General features: G+C 51.2%; 2 protein-coding genes across 6 annotated transcripts; one reads left to right on the top strand and one right to left on the bottom strand.

The window, feature by feature from the left end:
- The first annotated feature begins 428 nt into the window (after window positions 1–428).
- ATXN1L (ataxin 1 like) lies at window positions 429–15655 on the top strand. Of its 4 annotated transcripts, XR_011003521.1 has the most exons (4): window positions 434–623; window positions 867–2455; window positions 11348–11447; window positions 14822–14960. XR_011003521.1 is itself a non-coding variant. In XM_068203304.1 (3 exons), the coding sequence occupies exons 2-3, from the start codon at window positions 977–979 to the stop codon at window positions 14972–14974; spliced, it is 1632 nt and encodes a 543-aa protein (XP_068059405.1). In that variant the 5' UTR covers window positions 429–623; window positions 867–976; the 3' UTR covers window positions 14975–15655. The 4 variants fall into 4 exon arrangements, 3 of the variants coding, with proteins under 3 accessions (XP_068059405.1, XP_068059406.1, XP_068059404.1); XM_068203304.1 differs by lacking the exon at window positions 11348–11447 and having other exon boundaries at window positions 429–623; window positions 14822–15655; XM_068203305.1 differs by lacking the exon at window positions 14822–14960 and having other exon boundaries at window positions 11348–14677.
- Window positions 9293–21720, bottom strand: ZNF821 (zinc finger protein 821). Of its 2 annotated transcripts, XM_068203309.1 has the most exons (9): window positions 21580–21720; window positions 21234–21385; window positions 20077–20168; window positions 13400–13510; window positions 13178–13303; window positions 12590–12732; window positions 11959–12063; window positions 10914–11080; window positions 9293–10215 (listed from the first exon to the last, which is right to left on the bottom strand). In XM_068203309.1, the coding sequence occupies exons 3-9, from the start codon at window positions 20114–20116 to the stop codon at window positions 9561–9563; spliced, it is 1347 nt and encodes a 448-aa protein (XP_068059410.1). In that variant the 5' UTR covers window positions 20117–20168; window positions 21234–21385; window positions 21580–21720; the 3' UTR covers window positions 9293–9560. The 2 variants fall into 2 exon arrangements, with proteins under 2 accessions (XP_068059410.1, XP_068059411.1); XM_068203310.1 differs by lacking the exon at window positions 13400–13510.
- Between the last annotated feature and the right edge of the window lie 9 nt (window positions 21721–21729).

Below are 21729 nucleotides of genomic sequence, written 5' to 3'. Positions count from 1 at the left end.
TAAACGTCCAGCGGCGACGGGGTGAACACAGTGTTCACCGCAGTAAACGAGGGGGCTCTGGAGCGGGGTACAGAGCCACCCCCGCCCCAGGCAGCTATTCTGTTCCCGCTTCCAGGACCTTATGCCACATTAACGATCACCGCATGACGAGGAACTGCCCCCCGCGGAGCCCGGTCAGCAGCACGGGGCCGGCTGGACACTGCGGGGGTGCGAGACAGGGCACGGGCACGTTCAGACCGAAGGCTCCTGCAGGGGAGCCGGGCCACGCTGCCGCTGGGCCCGCACTGCCGGCCAACCGCTGAGAGAGCCCGTCTGGGGCGCGGGACCAACAAAAGCCGCGCGGCGCTGCCGCCAGGTGACTCGCGCGGGGCGGCCGGGCCCCGGGCACGGCCCGCAAGCCAGGCCGCTCTGAGCCCCGGGCGGACGCAGCTGGTTGCCACGGCAACGGCGCTGTGGGTGCCCCGTGACGCCATCCGAGCGCGGCGGAGTCACGACCCCTGAGCAGTTCCGGCGTCCAGTGCTCGCGTCATTGACATGCGACGCGTCATCGCCGTGCGCCACGGGTGGGGAGGAGCCGGTCCGGGCACCGGGCGGGCCCGCGGGGCCGGTCCGGGCCATGGCGGGTGAGCCGCGGGCACCGGGCGAGCACCGGGCGGGCCCGCGGGGCGCGCCGGGGCGGGGTGCGCCGCAGCGCGGCCGGGGTTTTGGGGCCGGGGTTGGGGGCGGCGACCGGGCTCGGGCGTCTTCCGTCCTCGCGTTCCGACCCTGGGCCAGCGGCCGTCGCCGTGCCCGTTCCCGGAGCCGGGGCTTGGGCCACCCCCCGTTCCCGAGGCTAGGACTCATGGCTCCCTCTGTTCCTGGCACAGGTGAGGCGGCGGCCGGCGGCGCGGATCCAGGAGCCCGCGCGTGGCAGCCCCAGTGGGTGCCCCCATGAACCAGCGTCGCGGCCGGGGCTGCCGGGACACCGCGGGGCACCATGAGAGCGGGCCACGAGCGGAGCCAGGAGTGTCTCCCGCCCAAGAAGCGGGAACTTGCCGCAGCCAACACTGGCACCGAGGCGGGACGGGCGGGGGGAGCCCAGGGCTCGGGCGAGGGCCCCGAGTGGGCTCGCACGGCTCGGCCGGCTCCCGCCACACCGCGCTACGGTCCTGGCGAGGCCCCCGAGGCGGCGGCGGGGCTGACGGTGGACCAATACGGGATGCTCTACAAAGTGGCAGCACCGCCTGCCACATTCTCCCCCACGGGCCTGCACCCCGTGGTGAACGTGAGCCCCCTGCCCCCAGCCTTCAACGTGACCTCGCCCATCATCCAGCACCCGGCGGTGCCCTTCCCCTCCATCCACTATGCACAGATCCCTTCGGCTTCCCTGCAGCTCATCGGTTCCCACTACACAGTGCCCTATGCCGTCCCTCCTGCCTTCATGCCTAGTCCTCTCCTGTCTCCTTCCACCAACCTCACTGCCCCCCATGTCCCCCACTTTGTTCCATATGCCTCCCTGTTCACGGAAGAAGCTGCCCCTTCCCCCCAGACTACCTCTCCCACCCACAGCTTCAACAAATCCACCTCTGCAGCCTCTCCTGGGCAGATGCAGCACCACACTGCGCCCCAACCAGTGGACATGGCACCGGGAAGAATTCCTGTTTATTATCAGATGTCCCGCCTCCCACCAGGCTATTCAGCCTATGAGGCACCTGTAGCAGGTGGGAACCCAGAGTCTCCTCAGCAAGACAGTCAGCTGAGCTCCGAGGTGGCTGCGGCCAATGGTGGGCAGAGGCCCCTGGAGCAAAGTGTGGCCAGGAGGCCCAGCGAGGCTGTGGACTCTGCTAGCAGTGCAGCTGAGGACTGTCTGCCCCCAGGGGCTGCAGCAGGATCTATGGGTGATGGACAGTTCCTTCCAGGTTACCAGATGCTGGGAAGAGAGATCTCTGTGCCTACTCACAGGAGCACCCCAGATGCTGATCTGGAGGTTCAGAGGGTGGTGGGGGTGTTGGCATCTCAGGATTATCATGTTCTGGCAGCCCGGAGGAAAGATGACCCAAGCCCTTTAAACCTTTGCCATAATACCCTTGATGGGCAGGGAGACATGCTGAGGAACACCACAGATGGGGCTGCAGCTGGGAACAGCCACTCCCGGAGCCCATGTGGAATGTCCCCCGAAGAGACTGTTAGACAGAGACAGTTAGCCAAAGGAATGGTGATAGCCAATGGCAAGCCAGTACTTGTTCCCGTTGGATCTGAGCCCGTCAGGTCTTCCACTTCAGAAGCCCTGCTGAGGGAGAGCCCAGATGCCCAGGCTCGAGGATATGTACTTGAAAAGGAGCTGGCCCAGTTGCAGCCACCCAGCTCCTCACAACTGCCCTCTCACTTCATGAAAGGAGCCATCATCCAGCTGGCGACGGGAGAGCTGAAGCGGGTGGAGGACCTGCAGACTCAAGACTTTGTTCGCAGTGCGGAGGTGAGTGGAGGCCTGAAGATCGACTCCAGCACTGTGGTGGATATTCAGGAAAGCCAGTGGCCTGGGCTTGTCACACTGCATTTTGTGGTTGGGGAGCAACAAAGTAAAGTGAGCATTGATGTGCCCCCGGAGCATCCCTTCTTTGTGTATGGCCAGGGCTGGTCCTCCTGCAGCCCCGGGAGGACTGCTCAGCTCTTTGCTTTGCCCTGTCACAGGCTGCAAGTGGGGGATGTCTGCATATCAATCAGTTTACAGAGCATGAATGGCAACTCTGCTTCTCAGGCCAACTCCCCTCTCACGGATCAGCTGATATGTGCTAGGGAGAGATTGGAACGAACAGCTCAGGGGCCCAGAGAGCCATCTGACAGAGCTGGTGAAAGGAAGAGCCACACAGATAGAACCAGCACGGCCCAGAGCTCCCGTGCAGAATCTTCTCAGCCTGAGGCTGGCAGTCTGTACAGTTTGGCCCCAGGCTTCCAAAGATACAGCATGCAGGCAGAGGAGCCTCGGCCCTCTCTGCTCCGTCCCTCTTTCATTCCCCAGGAGGTTAAGCTGTCTATTGAAGGGCGTTCGAATGCAGGGAAATGATCCCTTAGAGGTGTGAGCTAGGGCAGCCACAGCAGGTGAGCCTCACCATCAGGTGGAGGAATTGCACAGACTGTCAGAGGCTCACCAGCAAAGGCTGCTCTCTGCCTTGCAGGAATGGCTCCATTCCAGTTCCATGGCTGACCAGTTCCTCTTGGGGAGTCAGGAGGCCTCCAGTGCCTCAGGGAGCAGCAACAGGCTAGCTGGGGTGGGGAGCAGGGATGTGGTCATGAGTGTGTGATGAGAGCATTCCAGAGGCTGCTGGAGGCTGGGGCTTTCTCCCACCTCCTGGGATAACTGACTCCCTGCGGGGCAGGGGCCAAGCATTCGGGGCAGGTAGGGAGATGAGGAGGGCAGACTTGGCTTAAGGTAGCAGATAAAATTGCTGAAGATTTTATTTCTCCTTTCTCATGATGGGGAGATACGAGTCCCCACTGGAGTTTGGGGGCTCTACTCCCAGTATCCCCTTTCTTTACACATGCACTTTAAAAGGACCGTTCACCGATGGAGCTCTCAAGGGCAGGATGGAGGTGCTTCTCTGGTGGTTCTGATTAATGTCTCTTCCACTGAATACAACTACTCTTTCTTCTTGCAAAGAATGTACAGATTTGAATGAATCACAGAAATTCAAGAGGAAGGACCAAAAGGATGGGCTTGGGTGCAGGTGAATAAGGAACTTGAGCACTTGAGATGGGACACAAGTTGGGATGGCAGACATTGTTTCCTGCTATAAACTCTACTTAGTTGTTCTGCCACCAAATCAAATCTTTCTTCCCATGTTATTAACTTTCAAAAAAACCCTCCTGGGCTTATAGCTTTTGCAGAGGCTTAACCTAGGGATGAATGGGGTTGGATTTTTTTGTTTGGTTGAATTTTGGTTTTGGATATTTTATTGGTTTGTTTTTTGTTTTTTTTTTTTTTTTTTTTAATCTGAAGCAAAATACATTCAGCATTCTCTAGAGAAGGGTGAAAACATCCTTCTTCTGTGAGAAGACCAATGCTATTTTGTAATTAAGTCAGAAAAATGTTCAAGATGGCTAATTCTTCCCTGCAGGCAGTTTCCTGAATAAGCTCTACACAAGAGACAAGTGTTTGTGCACATGCAGGAAAGGTACAAAGTTCGTGCTAAGTACAATTCTGTGATTAATGAGCGGACTCTAAAAATACCATAGTGTCACAGGGCATTTTGGGGTCATTTTGTGTTAGTTTTTCTGATGCTTCACTTCAGAATTCCTCCGTAGAACAACGTGGTCAAATCAAGAGTAGTCTTTTTTTCATGGTGAGATTTAATACAGTTGTGTATGAACAGCTGATTGTGGTGGTAACACTCTATTGAGTGAAGTCTCCTGTAGTTACACTAATCTGCCCTCTCTGATGGTGTGTTATGACACCATTGCTCAGCTAGGATAAAGAATAGTCACTGTTCTGGTGAGAAAACAGTTTTCACTGACTTAACCTGTATTGAGTATTCCTTGTGTTCAGGTGCCCATCTCTGTGCTAGGACCAGGCTTTGGAGGGGGCTTTCTTAGTGTGCAGAGTCCTGATGTTCAGCATGCTGTTCCTATCTCCCTGCTCTCATCTGCCTGAAATTTGTCAAGTGTGCCTGACTCTTGGGGTGCCACTCCTCTCTGTCACAGAATGGTGTGTGTCAGCACCTCTCCTAGCAGTGGTGCTGTCTCAGGGCTGTTCTGCACTCCCCAGGAGTGTGTCCTGTAACTGGTTGGCTTCTGCTGACTGTGCAATGGATGCATGCTCTGCCTGTGTATTAGGCAAGTTAGTCTCCAGAATGTCCCTTCCATCCCAGCCTCAGTCCTGTTTTCTTAGCACATTGCTAGCCATTTCTGTTGCCTTTAAAATGCCTGCACCAGGACAGGCCTTAGATGAGATATGTGCTAATCATGCCCTCAGTGTTTGTGCCTCACAGGGTTCTCCGGAATGAGGATGCTGCCTGTATCATGTGTAGCTGCTCCCAAATGACACACTACTTCTGGTTTCATCAGCTGCATTTGGGATGTGTGAAGTCACAGTGATGCTGTTGTGTGAAGATTCTGCCTCCTCAGGTGCAGCAGCTGTAGGAACAGATGCTGTTTTCACAACCCTGTTTGTCAGTGAAGTGTCCACCTGGGCCCCATCATCACCTGGGGGTGTCACAGCTCCTGCTGACTGGACTCTCCTATGTAAAACTCTCCATTAATATTGGTAATTAGTACTTAATGCTCAGGATATCTGAGGTATCTGTGGCCAAAGGCAGGAGGCAGAGAAGCTTGGGTTCTCATGCCTGTTCTATGCACGGTGCATGCAGAGGAATTCAGGGCTGCGATGGGCACTTGAGAAAGGGATCTCGCATACATATGGCATGTGAATGTAGAAGGGCTGGTTACACCACAGAGGCAATGTCTGAGCAACCGATGGTGCAGAGCCCCTTGAGTGTCTTTGAACCCCAAAGTCTGTCTTAGAGTGAGGGTTTGGAGAGCTTGCCTTAACACCACGTGTGTTACAGTAACTCCTCGATCTCAGCCACACTGTGCAGTGGTCTGAATGGGCGGGCAGTCCTGACAAATGAGGCAAGATGCTGTGTGACTTAAATAGCTTTGTACTGTAGGCAGGTGAAGGGCTGTGAAGGTGCTTGCCCTGTTGTTTACCTGGCTGCTGACCTGGACTTTGGTTTGCTGCACCTCAGCTGGGTGCAGTCCTGAGCTCTGTGGAACAGGCCATGGTGAACTGGACCTTGGTGCTTTTATCCAGACTCGTGTCAGTCCCACTGCTATGTGTGTGTTTCAGATGCCAGCTCTTCCCTGGAAGCAGTGGTTTGAAGCACAGCTCATGCCAGGGGACTGAGATGAAGAATCTGTGTCTGGCTGTTTGCCCCAAAGGGTGGGCAGGAGGGGGCCACTGGCAACTCTCCAGCTCAGCCCAGCAGTACTGGTATCACAGGAACCTGTCCTTACTGGACAGGGCTGTATGGCTTAGCACCATAGTGGTGGTTGTGCTGAGCACTGAGGCTCTCCTGGGACAGGGAGTGTGTGGGACAGGCTCTGCTGCAGCGAGAAAGGCTGTGAATGAGCCTATGGAGGAGGCTTTTTTTCCTCGGGTTTACAGGGAAAGGAGGAGATAAAGCCAGGAAGACATTGCAGAGTGGGATGGTTACCTGGGCTTTTCTGCTGGCAGAGATGTGACAGACTTCTCAGAGTTCCTGCTGCTATTGTCTAGGGTAGCAGAGCTGTGGTCTGTCCTGCCTGGAGGAGGCCCTAATCTTATCCAGCTCACGCTCTGTAGCAGGAGTCCGTGGGATGCAATAATAGGTGTCTGTAGCCATCTGTCCCATCCCATGGAACATGCCTCGGGTTAGCTGCACAGCAGAGCCAAGCCTGTCTCTGGGCTGTGCATTCACAGCAATGAACGCTCATCACTACCAGACTATGCAGAGGAAGCTCTGTCTGGAAGGGAAGGAAGCTGCAGAGGCCCCTCTGCCTTCCCCTTCCAGCTGCTGAGCAGCTTTTTATATTGCACTTTTCATATTGTGTCCCTGTCCCCACCCCAGACTTCAAGTCACTTTGTCCCATAGAGAACTAACAATCCTTGTTACTCAGAAAATATTGTAAAAGAAACTACAGCAGCTGGAGTAGCCCAAATGCTAGTTCCTGCCCACAGCAGCACACGTGCCTTCCCCAGCGTCGCTCACAACTGCTCCCTGTCTTTCAAGCTGTGCTAGAGCCTGACACTTGTCAGAAGCTGCTAAGACAGCTACAAATACACATCCTGTACAGTTAGGCCCAGGGTGTTCCACATACAGTTTGAAATGCTGATGGTCCAGGCCCTTCCATGGCCTTCACACTGTCAAGGACAGAATTGCCCCATAGGTCCTGGGCTGCTGCCGCCCACCCTGCCAACACGCCCCTGGCACACTCAAGTTGTTTTCGGCTTTCATGGCACCTTAGCGCCGGGGAGGGTGTGCTCAGAGAGAGAGAGAGACACGGCGGAGCTGGCTGGGCTGCCCTGAGGCAGAGAGATGTTTGTAGATAAGTGCTGACCCCTCACTATAACCCCCAGTATATGGCTGTATTAACATGTAACCGATGCAGTGTATCTAAAGCCTTAGAACTAGTCAGGTGCTCCCCTCCAACTTTGTCCCTGCTCCTTTCCTCCTACCTGATCTTTAACAAAGCATTAATAATTCTAAGGATAATCTCTATTTTGTTGTGCTTTTTTTGTAACTGTTTTAAATAAATCAATTTGTACTGTATATTTGTACTTTGGTGAGATCCTTTTTCCTGTTTTACCATTTTAAGTCTGTACTTGCCTACAAACAAATTGTATTTTTATTGTTAATGCTTTTATGAATATTGCATTTAACTTGTTGACTCTGTAAACACAGTATATATCTATATACATATATATATATATATCTATATATAAACCAATAGCTTTTCCTTTGGTGTTTGAGACTTTTTGCTTGTCTGCAGTATCAGTGGTCATCAGCATGTGGCTTCTCTGGATTTACACAGTGATCTGGAGACTCATGTCAAGGGCAAGATACAGGGTGATAGATGGATTTTAAGTCATAATTCTGTGTTTTTAGACACTTTTGTGTTATATGGTTTCTCCTGAACCCCTTGGAATAAAGATAAGGTGTCAGTGACACTACAGGGAAAGTTCCAGCTGCAGGTTGGAGAGTAAAGGTACATCTCTGCTGGGCAAGCAAAACAAGAGGCAGAGCAAAAGCAGATACTGCCAGAAGTAAACTGGGGGTTTGAGTTTCAAAACGAACATAAGTGAAGATAAAAGTGAGAGATCAGAGAACAAAAGATGATATGAACAAAGGAACATGGAACTGAACAGCTCCTTTACAGTGCCTTTTCCCAAAGAGAAGCAGGGATGGCTCCTGCATGTCAGCTCTACACTATGAATGAACATCATGTTAAAACAGCTTCTGTACAGGGAGGAAACTATATGTTGCAGTGGCAGGAGGAGAAAACTTGCACTGAAAAGGTTCAATGCTGTATCCTAGTAGCATCCCCGGGGCTGGCTGTGAGAGTGGTTCATTATTGCCAGAAAAGTGCAACATAATGCATTTTGAAGGTAACTATTTTAACTAGGGCTTTAAGGGACTGCAATCATATGTTTTTTCAAACTGAAAAGTGAGGAGGAAATGAGGGTTTTAAGTAGTCTGATCAAAAGGTTTTGCTTCTTGTTTTAACTTTACTCTTCTGATCTCTAGTAGCAGTCTTGTGGTCACCATTTTTGACTTAAAGAGAAACAACCATCAGAGAGAAGACAGTACTTCCCAATGTGTTTGAACCACTATGACTCCAGACCTTAACTGGAAATGCTATGGAGGTAATAGGGGCTCTCAAGCTACAAAACACAGAAGTGTGGCACACTGGCTTTTGGTGGGCTGATGTCTCAAAACCATGAAGCTTACACAATGCATTTTCAGGCGCTCACTCTTAAAGAAGCCAAATAATGGAGGGTGTACCACTTCTTTGCCCTGCCACGAGTCCTTCTGTGCCACTGCTTTGCCTTTTGCAGTTTAAAGATGCCTAGATATCATTTCCATAGTGGCATAGTTTTAATAGTGATTTCTATTAGCAATGGGAACCTTTTCCTGTAGGCACAGGCTACGATGACATTGTGCCTCCAGTACATCTGTGTTGCTCTTGCACTGGGGACTCCAGCACTGGACATAGGTCTCCAGATGTGGCCTCGCCAGTGCTGAATAAAGGGAAAAGCAAACCCATAAAGTCCTAGAAACTGACCTACTCTATTATTTACCATTCAATCAACTCTTTCACTTGCAAACTTGAAATGTTGTTTAAGTGAAAATAACTTGTGAGTAAAGCAGCAAACCTGTTTGCTATTTGTTTACCTTGGCCAGCCTTTCTTTCACTGTTTTTATGGGGTATCTTAAAACAGGACCTTAGGTTCCTTAGTTTTTCCATGGATGCCACTGCAACTAAGTATGTAATAATGATGTTTTAAAAAAGGGTGTGCACAGGCATTTCCGTAAGGGCATCCCCTCCTGTGTTTCCTTTTTATGGGCACAAGCTGCAAAGGATTTACTCCTGGAGGACTTTGTGGACTATCTGTCTTCAGCTCTGTAATTCATGCTGCAGTAAACAAGATCCTTTTTTATTGAGGTGGATTTCACCTACAGCAGAACTGCAGCAGCCTAGACCTTTTTGGGCAGCAAGGGCCCAAAAACAGGACAAAGCACAAAAGGTAAAGAAGGGGATTAATACATGCGAACATTAATTAATGTTAATTAATACATTAATTTATTTTCGTTCTGTCACAGGCTGTGACTTGGCCCCCAGAGCAGACTGTATCCTCAGAATCTGCTCCCATCAGAGCTGCTTTGGCAGGCATCTCTCAGCTCTGGTCTCCTCCTGGGTTCAGAGGAAAACCAGAACCACCTGTCAGGGAGGGTCAGGCAGGGACCCACAGTAGCATCCTGAGTGCAGAAGCCTGGTAGTGCACATGTGGCAAGTGCAACAAAGGCAGCACAGTTCTTGGCTGTGGTTTAGTGCAACGCACTGTTGCTCTGCTCCTCAAAGGTCATTTTGCCCAGCAGCTGGCTCTCCAGCTCCACATTGCTCACTGGCAGCTGAAAGAAGTTCATCTCAGCTGCCAGGGCGGCCATGGCAGAGGAGTCCTGGCCAAACTGTGCCCGGAGCATCATATCCATTTTCTCCAGGCGCCGCTTGAGCCTCTTGGCTTCACGCTCGCGGATGAGCCGGGCTTGTCGCTTCTCGGGGGTCTCGTTGGCGCGTTTCAGGCGCATGGCTTCCCGGTCCCTCTGCAGCCGCCGTGCCCGCTGCTCATCTGTCTCCTGCATGCGCTGCAGCCGCTTGGCTTCCCGATCCCGCATGCGCCTCACTTCACGCTCCTCAGGTGTCTCATTGTCCCGCCGGCTCTTCTTGGCTGTACGCTCCCGCTCCAGGCGCTGCAACCGCACTTCCAAGGGCTCGTTCTGGCGCCGCAGGGCCCACTTGCGCATGCCGGGCGTCTGTGCCTCCAGCAGCTTGCGGTACGCAGCGCAGTTGTTGCACACCAGGAGGATGCCCGCAGGATACACAGGGGTGCAGAAGGCAACATCCTTACCCTCAGCGCTGGAGGGGCCCTGGCTCTGTGGTGCCGGCAGCCGATCCGCACTGAGCACCTCTGGCAGCTTCTCACTGCAAAGCAGGAGAAACGCAGTCAGAGGCTTGGTGCTTTGGGCAGAGTCCCCATGGGCTGCCATGAACAATGCTCCCACTTACAGCCCATGGCAGAGCCCTCTGCTAAATCATTTGCCCACAGATATGTCTGAGTACCTAAAATAAAACACTCTTCTATTCAGGGCAAGGAAGTGGATTAGCCCAGAGCAGTATATGGGTTGGAAGAGTGCAAGAGTGCGAATAAACCAGCAAGCTGCTCCTCCCCATTATCTCTGAATTTCTCCTTTTAGCCCCATTCCACTGGTCAGTGGATAATCTCCCACTCGGCAGGACACAAAGAAAGAACATTTTGATCTCTGCCTGTAGTCCTGCTCAGGACATGATGAACACATCTGGATAGTGCAGCCTTACTCCACTGGATTGCTGGGCAAGGGAAGGGGTGGATTGTTCTCCAGTGACTGGAGCCCACAGCACTTTCTCTAGCTGTGCACAGCGCTAAGAAAGACCCTTTTACCAGCACAGCCTGCAGACGTCTTGGCAGGGGATGCAGAGCTGCAGACAGGAAGGGATCAAGAGAATCTCACTCACTGGGGATGTTTAGCACTGTCCTACAGGCCTCAGTGGGTCCAGAGCCACAACTTCTGAGTCATTCAAAGCAACCCACCGAATCTTTAATGTGCTGTCCTAGCCCACTCATTGGCCAGGGTGACCCTGACCTGTTGAAGGTGGCGTGGCTGGTGAAGCGTGCTCCACAAACTGCACAGTTGGACAGCTGGTCCTCTGAGTGGATCAGGAGATGTCTCCCAAGGGATCCTGGGGAGCTGAGGGCTCTGCCACACACAGGACACAGGTAGCTCTTGGCACTCACCACCGCTCCAGTGTGCTGCAAAACAACCACTCAGGTGGTAGTTACATATTGCCCAGCTCCCTGCCCAGTCCAAGGCATGCTCAAACCATTCTGTTCAGCCTCTTGGAATGGGAACCCTTTACCACTAAATCTGTCTCCCAGCTTTTAGACCAAGCTCAAGACAAGTAATTCATTGTGTCACAGGTCAAACAAGGAGAAAATCCCTTTATAGCTCAACTCCAGTGCAGAAGAAAAAATTAAGGCCAAAACACTTGGATTGTAAGACCTGACGCTTGTTTTCAGGAATGCATTTGAGGAACTGCTGGTGCAGGACAAAGCATGACTCAATTAAAGCAAGACTGGATGCTGGTGAAGAAGCACTTAATGGAGACAACTGGTACAGGTCAGTTCTGTTTCATTCCATCTGCTACAGACTTTGATGTGCTATGAAAAAAGCACTGACAACAAAACCTAAGATTTTACCACAGATTTCTTGAGAAACTGGAATAATTTTGAGGAAGAACACCTATTCTCATGGATAATTACAGGAACTGTAATGAAGTATAACATAAATTACCAGGAGGAAGGCTTCTTATCTCACTGAATGATATAAAAATTGCTTCCATGTTTAGTTTGAAGGAACTGCCTGGTTTTAGCCTGAAATACTTGCAGAGACTGCCTTGGCTTAGAGTTATGTTTTCCAGATCTGTAGACCAGGGCCTTGCTAATTCTTTCCCCCAGACACCCTCTGGGACACAGTTTACAGCTGTAAACTTCATATCCTATAGTCATATCCTAGCTAGAAACTCAGTTCTGTGGTTGCAAAGACCAGAACAAAGTTACCCTGTGCTTTGAGTTGTTTCTGGATTTGAGGCTTCAGGCCAGAGACACTCCCCAGTTGGAACTATCCCTACCTGGTAGACGTGTGCGATGAGTTGATCTCTGCTTCCACACTCGAGCTGGCAGAGGGGGCATTGTGACAGTCCCAGTATGGGCTCAGCATTCACACTCTCAGGCACCTACGGGTAGGAACAGCCATTTGGTGTGAGGCACACAGACCCCCGCAGGCACAGTGCCCATCCTTGGCTCCTCCCAGTGCTGCCACGTGCCCAGTCCTGCCAAGGCTGGCTTGGGTGCTTGACACCTGAAAGAAACCTCCTTCATCTAGCCTCTGAGCAAAACCCCCGCATCTCACGGAGAGAGGGCAGAGGTCTCACAGCCTCACTTGCACCCAGGCTCTTGCCAGCACAGTGACTCGAGAAGGCAGGGCCTTTTCTGTGGCGAGGGGAAGCCAACTGGAGAATGGCACCAGAACCAAGAGTAGGGGATACACTCTGCAAACATCTTGGCCAGTTTGTGCCTGCTGTCTCCTGTTCCGGGCAGCCAAAAAGCTCTTCATACCCTTTCCTCCTGCCAGAAGACATTGTTTGGAGGAGGTGGGAGGGAGAGAAAGATAAAGAAACATGATGGGGAGAGGAAGTGTTTAGACAGTGCCCTTCTCTCTCCCTGGAGGCTATGGTGAGTGCAGAGCCAGTACACACTTGCCTCATTTTCTCTTATCAGTGGGGTTCCAGCCACAGGTCGTTCTGCATTTTCTAATTCCTTCTTCACTTTCACCATTGAGCCGTCTTCCTCAGATGTATGGGAAGAAACTTCATCCTGAGTGGTTTCCTCATCATCACTGCCACCTGAAACGTGCAGAACAGTTTTACCAAGTGTCAGGACCCTGACGGCACTCATAGGCCTTAACTGTCCTGACCAGCATTACAAGGGGCCTCTGCCCACCCCCTCCAACTAGGGGTTCCATTTAAACTCAGTCTAGGGCACTTGAGTCCCTGGGCATGGCCTCTTACACGGCCTTGCTCGACGACTGCCAGATCTTCAGCCAGAGCTGCTGCTGTTCCCACCCTGCTCTGGTGAAATAGCACTGGGTCCCATGGCATTGCCCAGTCTGTGCTGTGCTGGTCTGATCCTTAGGACAAAGTCCTACACTGGAGCGAAGGGCTGACCCGGTGGAGGAGCCGGATAAGACAGTCCTCAGAGGACTCACACACACTGTGCAGCCCTCAGCCTCACCCCTTTCCAGTCTCCCCATTCTACTACCTTGGTGTTACTGGAAGGGACAGAACTCACTGCTGCTGGAGTCAGGGTCTTGCAGTGGACGAATTGTTGGCCTTTGGTCCCCAAGAGTTCCAGGAAAGTTATTTTTCATCATGGCTTGGCGGGCTTGCTCCTCCAGCCCTGCAAAGACTTGCTCCCCTAGCAGCCACAAAGACAAAGAGTCAGACTGGTGCTGTTCCACTGCTTCCCATCACCAAGGCTTGCCAAAAATACAACAGGCATGGGGCTGCTCACCTGCACTGTGCAGAACCTCTGGAGTCACCTCTTGGAAAGCACTTAGGTCACTTCTCTGCTTGCCTACCCTGCCACACCAGCCTCTGGCACCTGCTGATGTGAGTCCAGTGCCTGGATGTAGAAGAGTCTCACTAGTGGCAATGTGCAGCACTGGGCTGCCCTCCGCATACTATGTGTATGCCACTCCAGCCACAAAATACCTGTGACCCCATGTATCTGCCATAAATAGCCAGGTGGCTCTTGCTGCTGCCAAGCTATCCGCCAATATCCTACAGCACAGGGTGGGGGGAAGCCCCTGTGGATTGTGACAGTATCCCAGATCAGGGATAGTACTGTATAGCTCTTCTAAATTATAAACTCTTATTCCTGGCTATAGCAGGCATTTTGTTCAAAAATAGCACCTCCCTAAGTGCCCGGTACCTCACCTGCCCTCCACAGTGATATGAAACTAGGGATTGTCCTTGGCATGCTCTGTCACTTTCTTCTGTCCCAGGAGGGATGAGGACAAACTGCCTTTATAGAAAGCATCTATGCTTGAAGCTAGTGTTCTCCTGTGTATATGATGGATAGTAAACTACCCTGCCTTGCCCAGGAATGGCTCTCTCTAAAATAAATCTCATTGGCACTTCATGTGCTCAAAACAGAAACCTAAGGGAATGACCCCAGAGAGCTGAGATGCATACTTAGGACAAAAAAATTTGTTCAGTTGAAAACAGTGACCACTAGTACCTCAGCTCAATAGGACATGGCAAACACCTTGAAAGAAAGTATTTACTTGTGCTCTGAATGAAAACTTCTTACAGCAATCCCTGCTCAAAGAAGTTTTGGTTCCAGAGAATAACGATAAAAGGCAACCATTAATTTTCATATTAAAACAAACAAATTACATTGTTCCAGGTGTAGTCATGATTTACCTTTTCCAGTGGATGAGCTGGGAGGCTTGGGAAAGGTGCTGAAGCTCCCAGCAGGCTGGCTTTTGAGTTGCATTTATCAACTGATTTCTAACTGTTCAAGAACCATTCCAAGTACCAATGTGAAAATGCCATGGAAAACATAGTGCATTTTTCACATAAAATCAAGACATAGCTTTCAGAAGACAAAGTTACCTTTTAGTACAGGGCCACAGCTGGCACCAGTATAACCAGGAAATTGAACTCCTGAGGGAGCACCAGTCCTCTTACAAGGACAGGTACATTCCCACGTGCTGAACTGCTCCAGCCAGTGCTGCTCCATGTTCCCATTCACACTGCCTTCCTTGGAGCTCACCTTGCAATTTTGGCAGGGCTTTAAAAAGCTGTGATTTATGGAAGATTTCAAAGACCTTCAGAAGTTTCACTGAGACTGTGGGAGAAGAGTTTTAGTTCCCAATGTCCCCATGTAGGTTTCCAAAAGCATTTGAAGGCTTTTATCATTCTCTTTCAGAAATGTGAGAAAGAGTGCTGTAGAGAAGATTTGAGAACACAATCCATGCGCCTGAGGAGAGGTGCTGAGGAGCACCAAGTCTATTTGTCATTGAAAGCAGCAGGGACCATCATGACTGCTGTGACACCCCTTCAGAAGCCATCCCAGCACTGAATGATTTTCATGAGCTGGAGTGATGTTTTTATATCAGGACCACAGCCTCACATTGGTGGGACTGAGATACAGACTGTACAAGCAGCAGACACCACAGCATTCCAGTGCCTCTCCAAGAAGCAGAAACCCACAAACCACCAGGATAAAAGTCCATAGACCAACAAAGCATTGCAAGAGAAAGAGAAAGCATGGTGAAATGAGGAAACCTGCAGAACACAGGACTGATGTAAAACTACGATGGCAGATGTGCTGCTACCTTTGACAGAATTCCAAAACAGAACTCCCAAATGCCACTGAGGCTGCTTGTGGAAGCAATTACATGTTTGTTTTCTTCCCCCTATTCCCTTTCAGACAGATTATATTCCCACTGAGCAGCAGCCTGGAGTCCAAAGGCAGGGCAGGTTCCTGTTCAGCTATACAAACCATGCAGACAGACTGCAGGATTTAAGAGCTGGGATCTTTATCTGAGGTGACAGAAGAAGGAACTCCTCACACAAGGAACACTGGCATCAGTCATAGTAACTGAGCAATTGTGTGTGCCTCCAGCCTCTGTGCAACATCCCCAGAGCCCAGTGAGCATTGACTCGGCACAGTGCAGACAACAACCAGCTTACAGCCAGCAATGCAAGCTGTTGACCAAACCCGTGCTGTTAGCAGGCCGTGTCCTGTGCATCCTCCGCAGCCTCTACCTAAAAACATCACGGGACTGGGAAAGGCAAACATGGAAGAATGCAAAATACTGTCTTCCACTTGTACAAAATTTCTTATGTATTATAGTAATAATGTACAAAAGAACTGAGGAAAGAGTGTCCTGTTCATCTACTGACAGACTAAGTCCTCCTTTGATGAAGCTTTACAGCTGTAATGTTGGATAGGTCCAGGATTATACTTTTGATGTATCTGCACACACATGCTCATGGAACAGACACACCCCCACCTCCACCCCACTTTGGGTACACTTCCAATCACTTGGAAGAGGAGTTGGACAGGCAACAGCTTTAGGATCACTGCCATAAGTAAAGGATGTTATGCTCAACAGTGAATTCACAGACTCTTCTCCAGAAGTTTCTTTATTAAATACAAACAGGGCTGTAAGCTGACCACAACACCAAAACAAGTCACTGTAGTTGTTTACAAACAGCTAGAGATGTAGGACAAGAGAGATGACACAAATGCCTCTGCTTTGTATTCCATTCTCCTCTCCATACTGCTGGGAATGAGAGGGATGCCAAATCAGCAGTGGTGGAGATAGGGGACAGCCCTGTGGTACTGTATAAAATGGGCAGGCATGACTGCTAGGGTATCAGCCCTGAGCCTTTCCCTTCTTGAACTGTATGAATGCAGGATAACTCTCAGGTGTTCTGGAAAATAAACACAGAAACAAACAACTCCCACCCCAAAATCCACAAAACAAAATCCAAAGGGACTACATCATTCTCCTGCCTTCCTTCCTAAACAGAACCGTCTCTCAGATGAGTCAGTTTATTCCCTCCTTGTACATAAATTAAAAGTCCCTGTTCATGTAGGTCTTCTCTGTGTTCCTGGACCTGAAATTTGCAAGTCTTTCCACCACTGTGGATCTATTCCACCTGCCCAATGGCTATTCTGGGTTGTCCACACTGCTGTAGTGGTTACTGAAATGAAAAACAACACAATTGAAACGGTTAACAATGGCAGTCCACGGAGCCCTTCAGAATCAAGGGATTTGATGCAAGTAACATTTCTGCTCGCTTGTGGATGCTGGGTGCTATTTCTTGCAAGATACTTTCCCTTCAAAATGGGACTGTTATAGACAGGAGAATCCAAGGAACACCAAAGAGCACAGAACATGTGTGTGTTAGAGAGAGAGGGAAGGAAATAGAGGATTAATGGGTTATTGGAGCCATGATAAATAGAGCTCGGAAGCAGGAATTAATCTGACTAACAAAAGCTCTTATCCAAGAGTTCTAAAATAAGCATCAGCTGCAGAGGACACAAGCAATAGAAAGCAAAGCAACTTGTGGACAGCAGGGAGAGAGAAGTGCATGCTAATACCTGCAACAAATTTTGGCAAGCACAAAGACAGCAAGCGGTCCATGACTGGTGGGGTAACAGCACAGTAACAGATGAATGCAAGAACAGATGAATTGTTAGAGTTTTTATATTTTTACACCGCATACTCTGGGAGAAAATAAAGACCAAATGGAATCAATTAAGGTATCTCCCCACAAACAACCTAACTGCATTTTATTTTTCAACAAGCATATTCCACTATTCCTGCTCTGTTTGTTAGCACTTTGTCAGGTGTTTTTCATGCACCACATGGCAAAATAAAATTATATTCTTAAGAGCCATTTATGTGCTGCAGGGGGAATGACTACAATTAAAATTGTGGGACTGGCCATCATGCACAGAAAGACTTTTGTGATAAATTTTACCACAATTTTTATCATTGTTTCAGTATTATTTTGGATTTCCTTACATATCATCTTCTATTTAAAACTGTTTTGATTTGTAACCGAACAATCTCCTAGCTGGTTGCTCTGCTTGCCAAGCAAAGTGATTCTGTCCTAAGTGAGGACAGAAAACCATGTTGTGAGAGCAAGGTGAAATGAGGGCCATGCCAAGCCTGGAAAGTAATCCTGGAAAGAGGAGACACCAAGCAAGCCAAGGAGAGGAAACTGGCAGCTGTCACTCGCCCTAGTCAGTCCAAGAAGGAAGAGAAGATGGAGTGGCCATGCAAGGAAGAAGTAGGCACCATCCTCCCATCAAATTTGTCCAGTCATATATGCACAGTCGTATTTATGCAAATCCAAAAGGCAGTCCCCCAGCCCCATAGCCTGCCAAATCAGACCCCAGCTGCAGGCAACTGCATAAAAAGCTGCATACCTGCTGTCCCTTTCATTCCTCTCCTCCCAACCACTGCAGTCCCTGTGAAGAAGTCCCAGTAACGTGTCTGCTATGTCTCAGCCTGACTCCTCATTCTGCTGGCTCACCCCGTTCTTGGAGCCGGTGTTTTCTCCGATTATCCTCGTCAGGGCACTGCACGGCATTTCTGGGCCCTCCAGACACACAGCAGGCTAGGTAGACAGAGAAGTCCCAACGATTTCGTGGTGTTCATCATAAGACAGACAAGATTTTCCATCCCAAGGTGAAGACATCACCATTGACAAGTTTCTGGTATCTCTCGGTCCCCTTATTTTCTTGTGGTCCTACTTGCTGCTCTCGACGGCTCCTGCTGAATAGTTGCTCTGTAGCAACGTACTGCATGTAAAGGAGATGAACAGGTCCCAGAACTCCACTCCGTGGCATACCTGATGCTATAACCTCCTGCCCCCTGGTAGCATGTTTGTCAGACAGCTTCCTCCAAAACCAGGACTGGAGATACAATCATTTGTATTGCAGATAAAAAAAGCAATGTTCACTGTGAAAACAGTGCACCACTGAATTCTGTGATATGTAGAGTTTTGTATGTGATAGTACAAGCTTCTGAAGAACACAGCCCTTATGCAGTGAAGTGCAGAGAAGTACCCATCTAAACACCATGGAAACTCTATCTGCACCATTAGAGCTGCTGTAGTGCTTGGTTTCCATACTCAAGAGATCCCAACTCCGGCCCAGGGAAGACAGCTTAAGTGCATACATGACATAAACCTGAGCTCAATAACAGCAGTAATACTGGGGCACTCTAAGAAGCAGAAGTGTGTGGACACAAGGCATGTTACCGGCATCACAGGACAAAATACCGGACATACCAAATTTCTCTAAGAATGACAACTCCCAAGTCATTAATGTACTATCAGACAAATTACACCTATACTCTGCCCACAGTGGAACCCAGCAACCAGAAGCAGGAATCGGAGAGCACAAGGCAGTGCAGGTGCCACAAGCCACACTCCTTGAGAACCTCACTCTGGCCAACAAGGACAGCTCATTTGGCTCTGCCAAGCTGCTCAGCCAGTGGGGCTGCGAGTCTCAGTCAGAGGCAGCTCTTCCCAGTGCACTCACCGAGTGTGCAAGGTGTCAGCTCCAGCCCAGTGTTTCCCCTTGCACAGAGAGCAGCATGCACAGACGCCTGTTGCGTACCTGTGCACAAAGGCAGCACACAAACACACAGACATGCAAGCCAGCAGCACCAGCAATGAGGCAGTGTTAGGGCTGCAGCACTCAGCTCTGTCTCACACTCCTGACAGCTACTGCAGCCAAAAAAACACAGGGCCCTCTCAGCAGCCTTGCTCTCACAGATCTACAGAAATGGAAACATATTTTCCTAATTCCAGCCCAATTTCCAAGAATGTTTCCAGCCACAAACCTGGGTATGAACAAGGGCATAATTTCAGGCCCCTCAAATTCCCTCTGCTGCCAAACAAAAGCTATACATGTGTGGTTTCCCCTCTGCAGCCAAACCTCCATCTCTGTCTTCCAGTTCCACTAGTGCCTGGCTGTAGCCTGCCCACAAGAAGTGCTGATGCACAGCATCTTCAGCCCTTTCACTGTCAAACAAATGCTAGGGCCTTGGCAATGATGGAGAAACAGAGATCCATCTTACCACCTCAGCTCAAGAAGGATCTGGCAGACAGCAGTTATTTGTCCTATAAATTACTTGGCCACCACCCATTCCTTGACAGGAAAGAGCAAATGGCTTTATTTCATCATCTGTTAGAAACTGAGGTACAGAGAGTTTAAGTAACATGCTCAAGGCCAGTCAGCTGAGTCTGTGGTAGGATGAAGATCAAAACCCAGGCTCCAACCACCTTGCATACAACTTCCTTTGCTACGCAAGAGAGGCCAGAGCCCCGAGCCACATTTTCTAGTGTTCTAACTTGTACTTTTGACAGTGTGAGTGCAAAGCCTAGCTACAGGCCCTGCACATACACACCTATGTTCACAGCATTAGCTGTTTGTTCAAGCCTATCCCTGTCCTGCTATGCCAGGACATAGCCAGCTTCCCTGATGCACAGAGCTCAGTTTCTCTTCTTTTACACCCTAAGACAAAAGATGAGTAACCACCACTCCCCACAAGCTGTCCCTTCCCATCACTCCCATCATTCCACTCCTCCCCACCTCACTCCACAACCCAGCCAGAGCAAGGGTCCCACAATGCTGCATAATGTCATACTCACAGTGAACTTTGTTAGGAGTGGTCTGTTTCCGACGGGACATGTTTTCCTGACCTGGGAGCACGGAGTGTTCCTCCCCTCTGCAGAGGGCTCATCTGAGAAGAGAAGAGTCTGTCACACACTTCACTGAAACCCTCCAAGTCCCTGGCCAAGCTCTGTTGGCTCTCCCAGGGTCATTCCCCACCCTTCTGCCTATGGGACTCACTCTGCATCACCACAGCTGGATTCCAGGTCAGCATCCAACACAATCCACAAGTATGTCACAAAGCATTGTGCATGGGCAGTCCTACCCGGTTCTCAGGTAAAGATTTAAGCAATCCTGACCCCCTCAAAAAATGAGTGTCCCCTTCAAAAATTACTGCAACCTCAGTCCAAACACCCTTCTCTCTGCCTATTCCTGCAGCCTAATAATCATCCTTGTCGTTGAACTGACAGAGGAAGGTGGCATTTACAAGAGTCCTCTCAGAAAGACAGACAAAAGGAGGAGCTGAACCCATTTCCCACAGAACACATGGACGCAGAGATCCCGTCAGCCTCCTCAGAGGGACAAACACACGGATTTCATCAGCCTCTCACTGACAGAGAGACATAAACATCCCATCAGCTTTCTCAGACAGATGGACAAAAGGATCCTGTCAGCCTCGCACTGCCAGACAGACACAGGGATCCCACCAGCCTTCTCAGACAAATGGACACGAAGATCTCGGCAACCTCCCCAGACGGCGGAATCCAGCCGGCAGTCCCAGCACACGGGAGACGGCAGGAAGGACCAGGCCCGCAAACGGCCGGACATACAGACAAAGGGATGCGGCTCCTCTGGCATCAGGACGGACGCGGGAACCTGCCCGGGCTCCCGACCGGGCAGCCCTGACAGACAGACCGGCTCCGGCAGCGGAGGTCCCGCCGCGCGGCCCGTTTCACCCCTCGCGGGCGGCAACCCTAGCCCGGCCCGGCTTACCCGGTCCCGCCGCAGGCGTCGGGAGCCGCAGACAGACAAAGGGCAGCGGACAGACGGACGCGCAAGATGGCGGAGGGCAGCGCCGGGCTGCGCGACGCGAGCGCGGGCACGGCAGGCACCGGGAGGGCACGGCAGGCACCGGGAGGGCACGGCTCGACCGCAGACCTCAGGTGCCGGCTTTTCGTTACCTGAAGTGTCTCACCTGTTTGCCATGGATCCAGCCCAGCGCGCGATTCCCGACCGCCCGAGGGAGCTCATCCGTGCCTGCGACAGGGTTCACTTGCCTCGGCCGCCTCCGCCGGCAGCTCACCGGGAGCCCTCGTGCCACCCCGGCTCACCAGAATCTCGCGTACCCTGCAAGGCCAAAATGCAAGGGTTTAGTATTAACTTCGACCCACCGCGCGCGTTACGAGCTCGCGCACCTGCCGAGAGGAGAACCGCCCCGCCCCGCCCCGGGCCGGGGGCCCGGGGCCGCCTCCCCTCGCGGGCCACCGAGCGCCGCCGCGAGATCAGCGGGCCCGCTCGGAACGCCCGCTAGGCCCGCTTACCCGGGGACTGCGGCACCGGGCCCAGGCCCGGGCTGGACTTCGGTCCGACTCTCCTTCACCGTGGCGCCAGCGCCGTGCGGCCCTCAGAGAGCCGAGGACCCCGCGGCCAGATCACAGCGGCCGGCGGAACGCCGCGTTGCCGGAACTGCC

This window comes from Anomalospiza imberbis, chromosome 12 (genome assembly GCF_031753505.1).
Source record: "Anomalospiza imberbis isolate Cuckoo-Finch-1a 21T00152 chromosome 12, ASM3175350v1, whole genome shotgun sequence".
Classification (NCBI taxonomy): domain Eukaryota; kingdom Metazoa; phylum Chordata; class Aves; order Passeriformes; family Viduidae; genus Anomalospiza; species Anomalospiza imberbis.
The sequence above is the reverse complement of the archived record's forward strand: the minus strand, read 5'-3'. Positions and strand labels throughout refer to the sequence as shown.

What these genes read in the sequence shown, in the direction of transcription:
- ATXN1L (XM_068203303.1), top strand. Translation starts at nt 977, where the DNA reads ATGAGAGCGGGCCACGAGCGGAGCCAGGAGTGTCTCCCGCCCAAGAAG.
- ZNF821 (XM_068203309.1), bottom strand. Translation starts at nt 20,116, where the DNA reads ATGTCCCGTCGGAAACAGACCACTCCTAACAAAGTTCACT. An exon ending in AGAGGTTCTGCACAGTGCAG is followed by an intron (nt 13,304 to 13,399) that starts GTGAGCAGCCCC and finishes TGTGGCTGCTAG; the next exon opens with GGGAGCAAGTCTTTGCAGGG. An exon ending in AGACCCTGACTCCAGCAGCA is followed by an intron (nt 12,733 to 13,177) that starts GTGAGTTCTGTC and finishes TGCACGTTTCAG; the next exon opens with GTGGCAGTGATGATGAGGAA.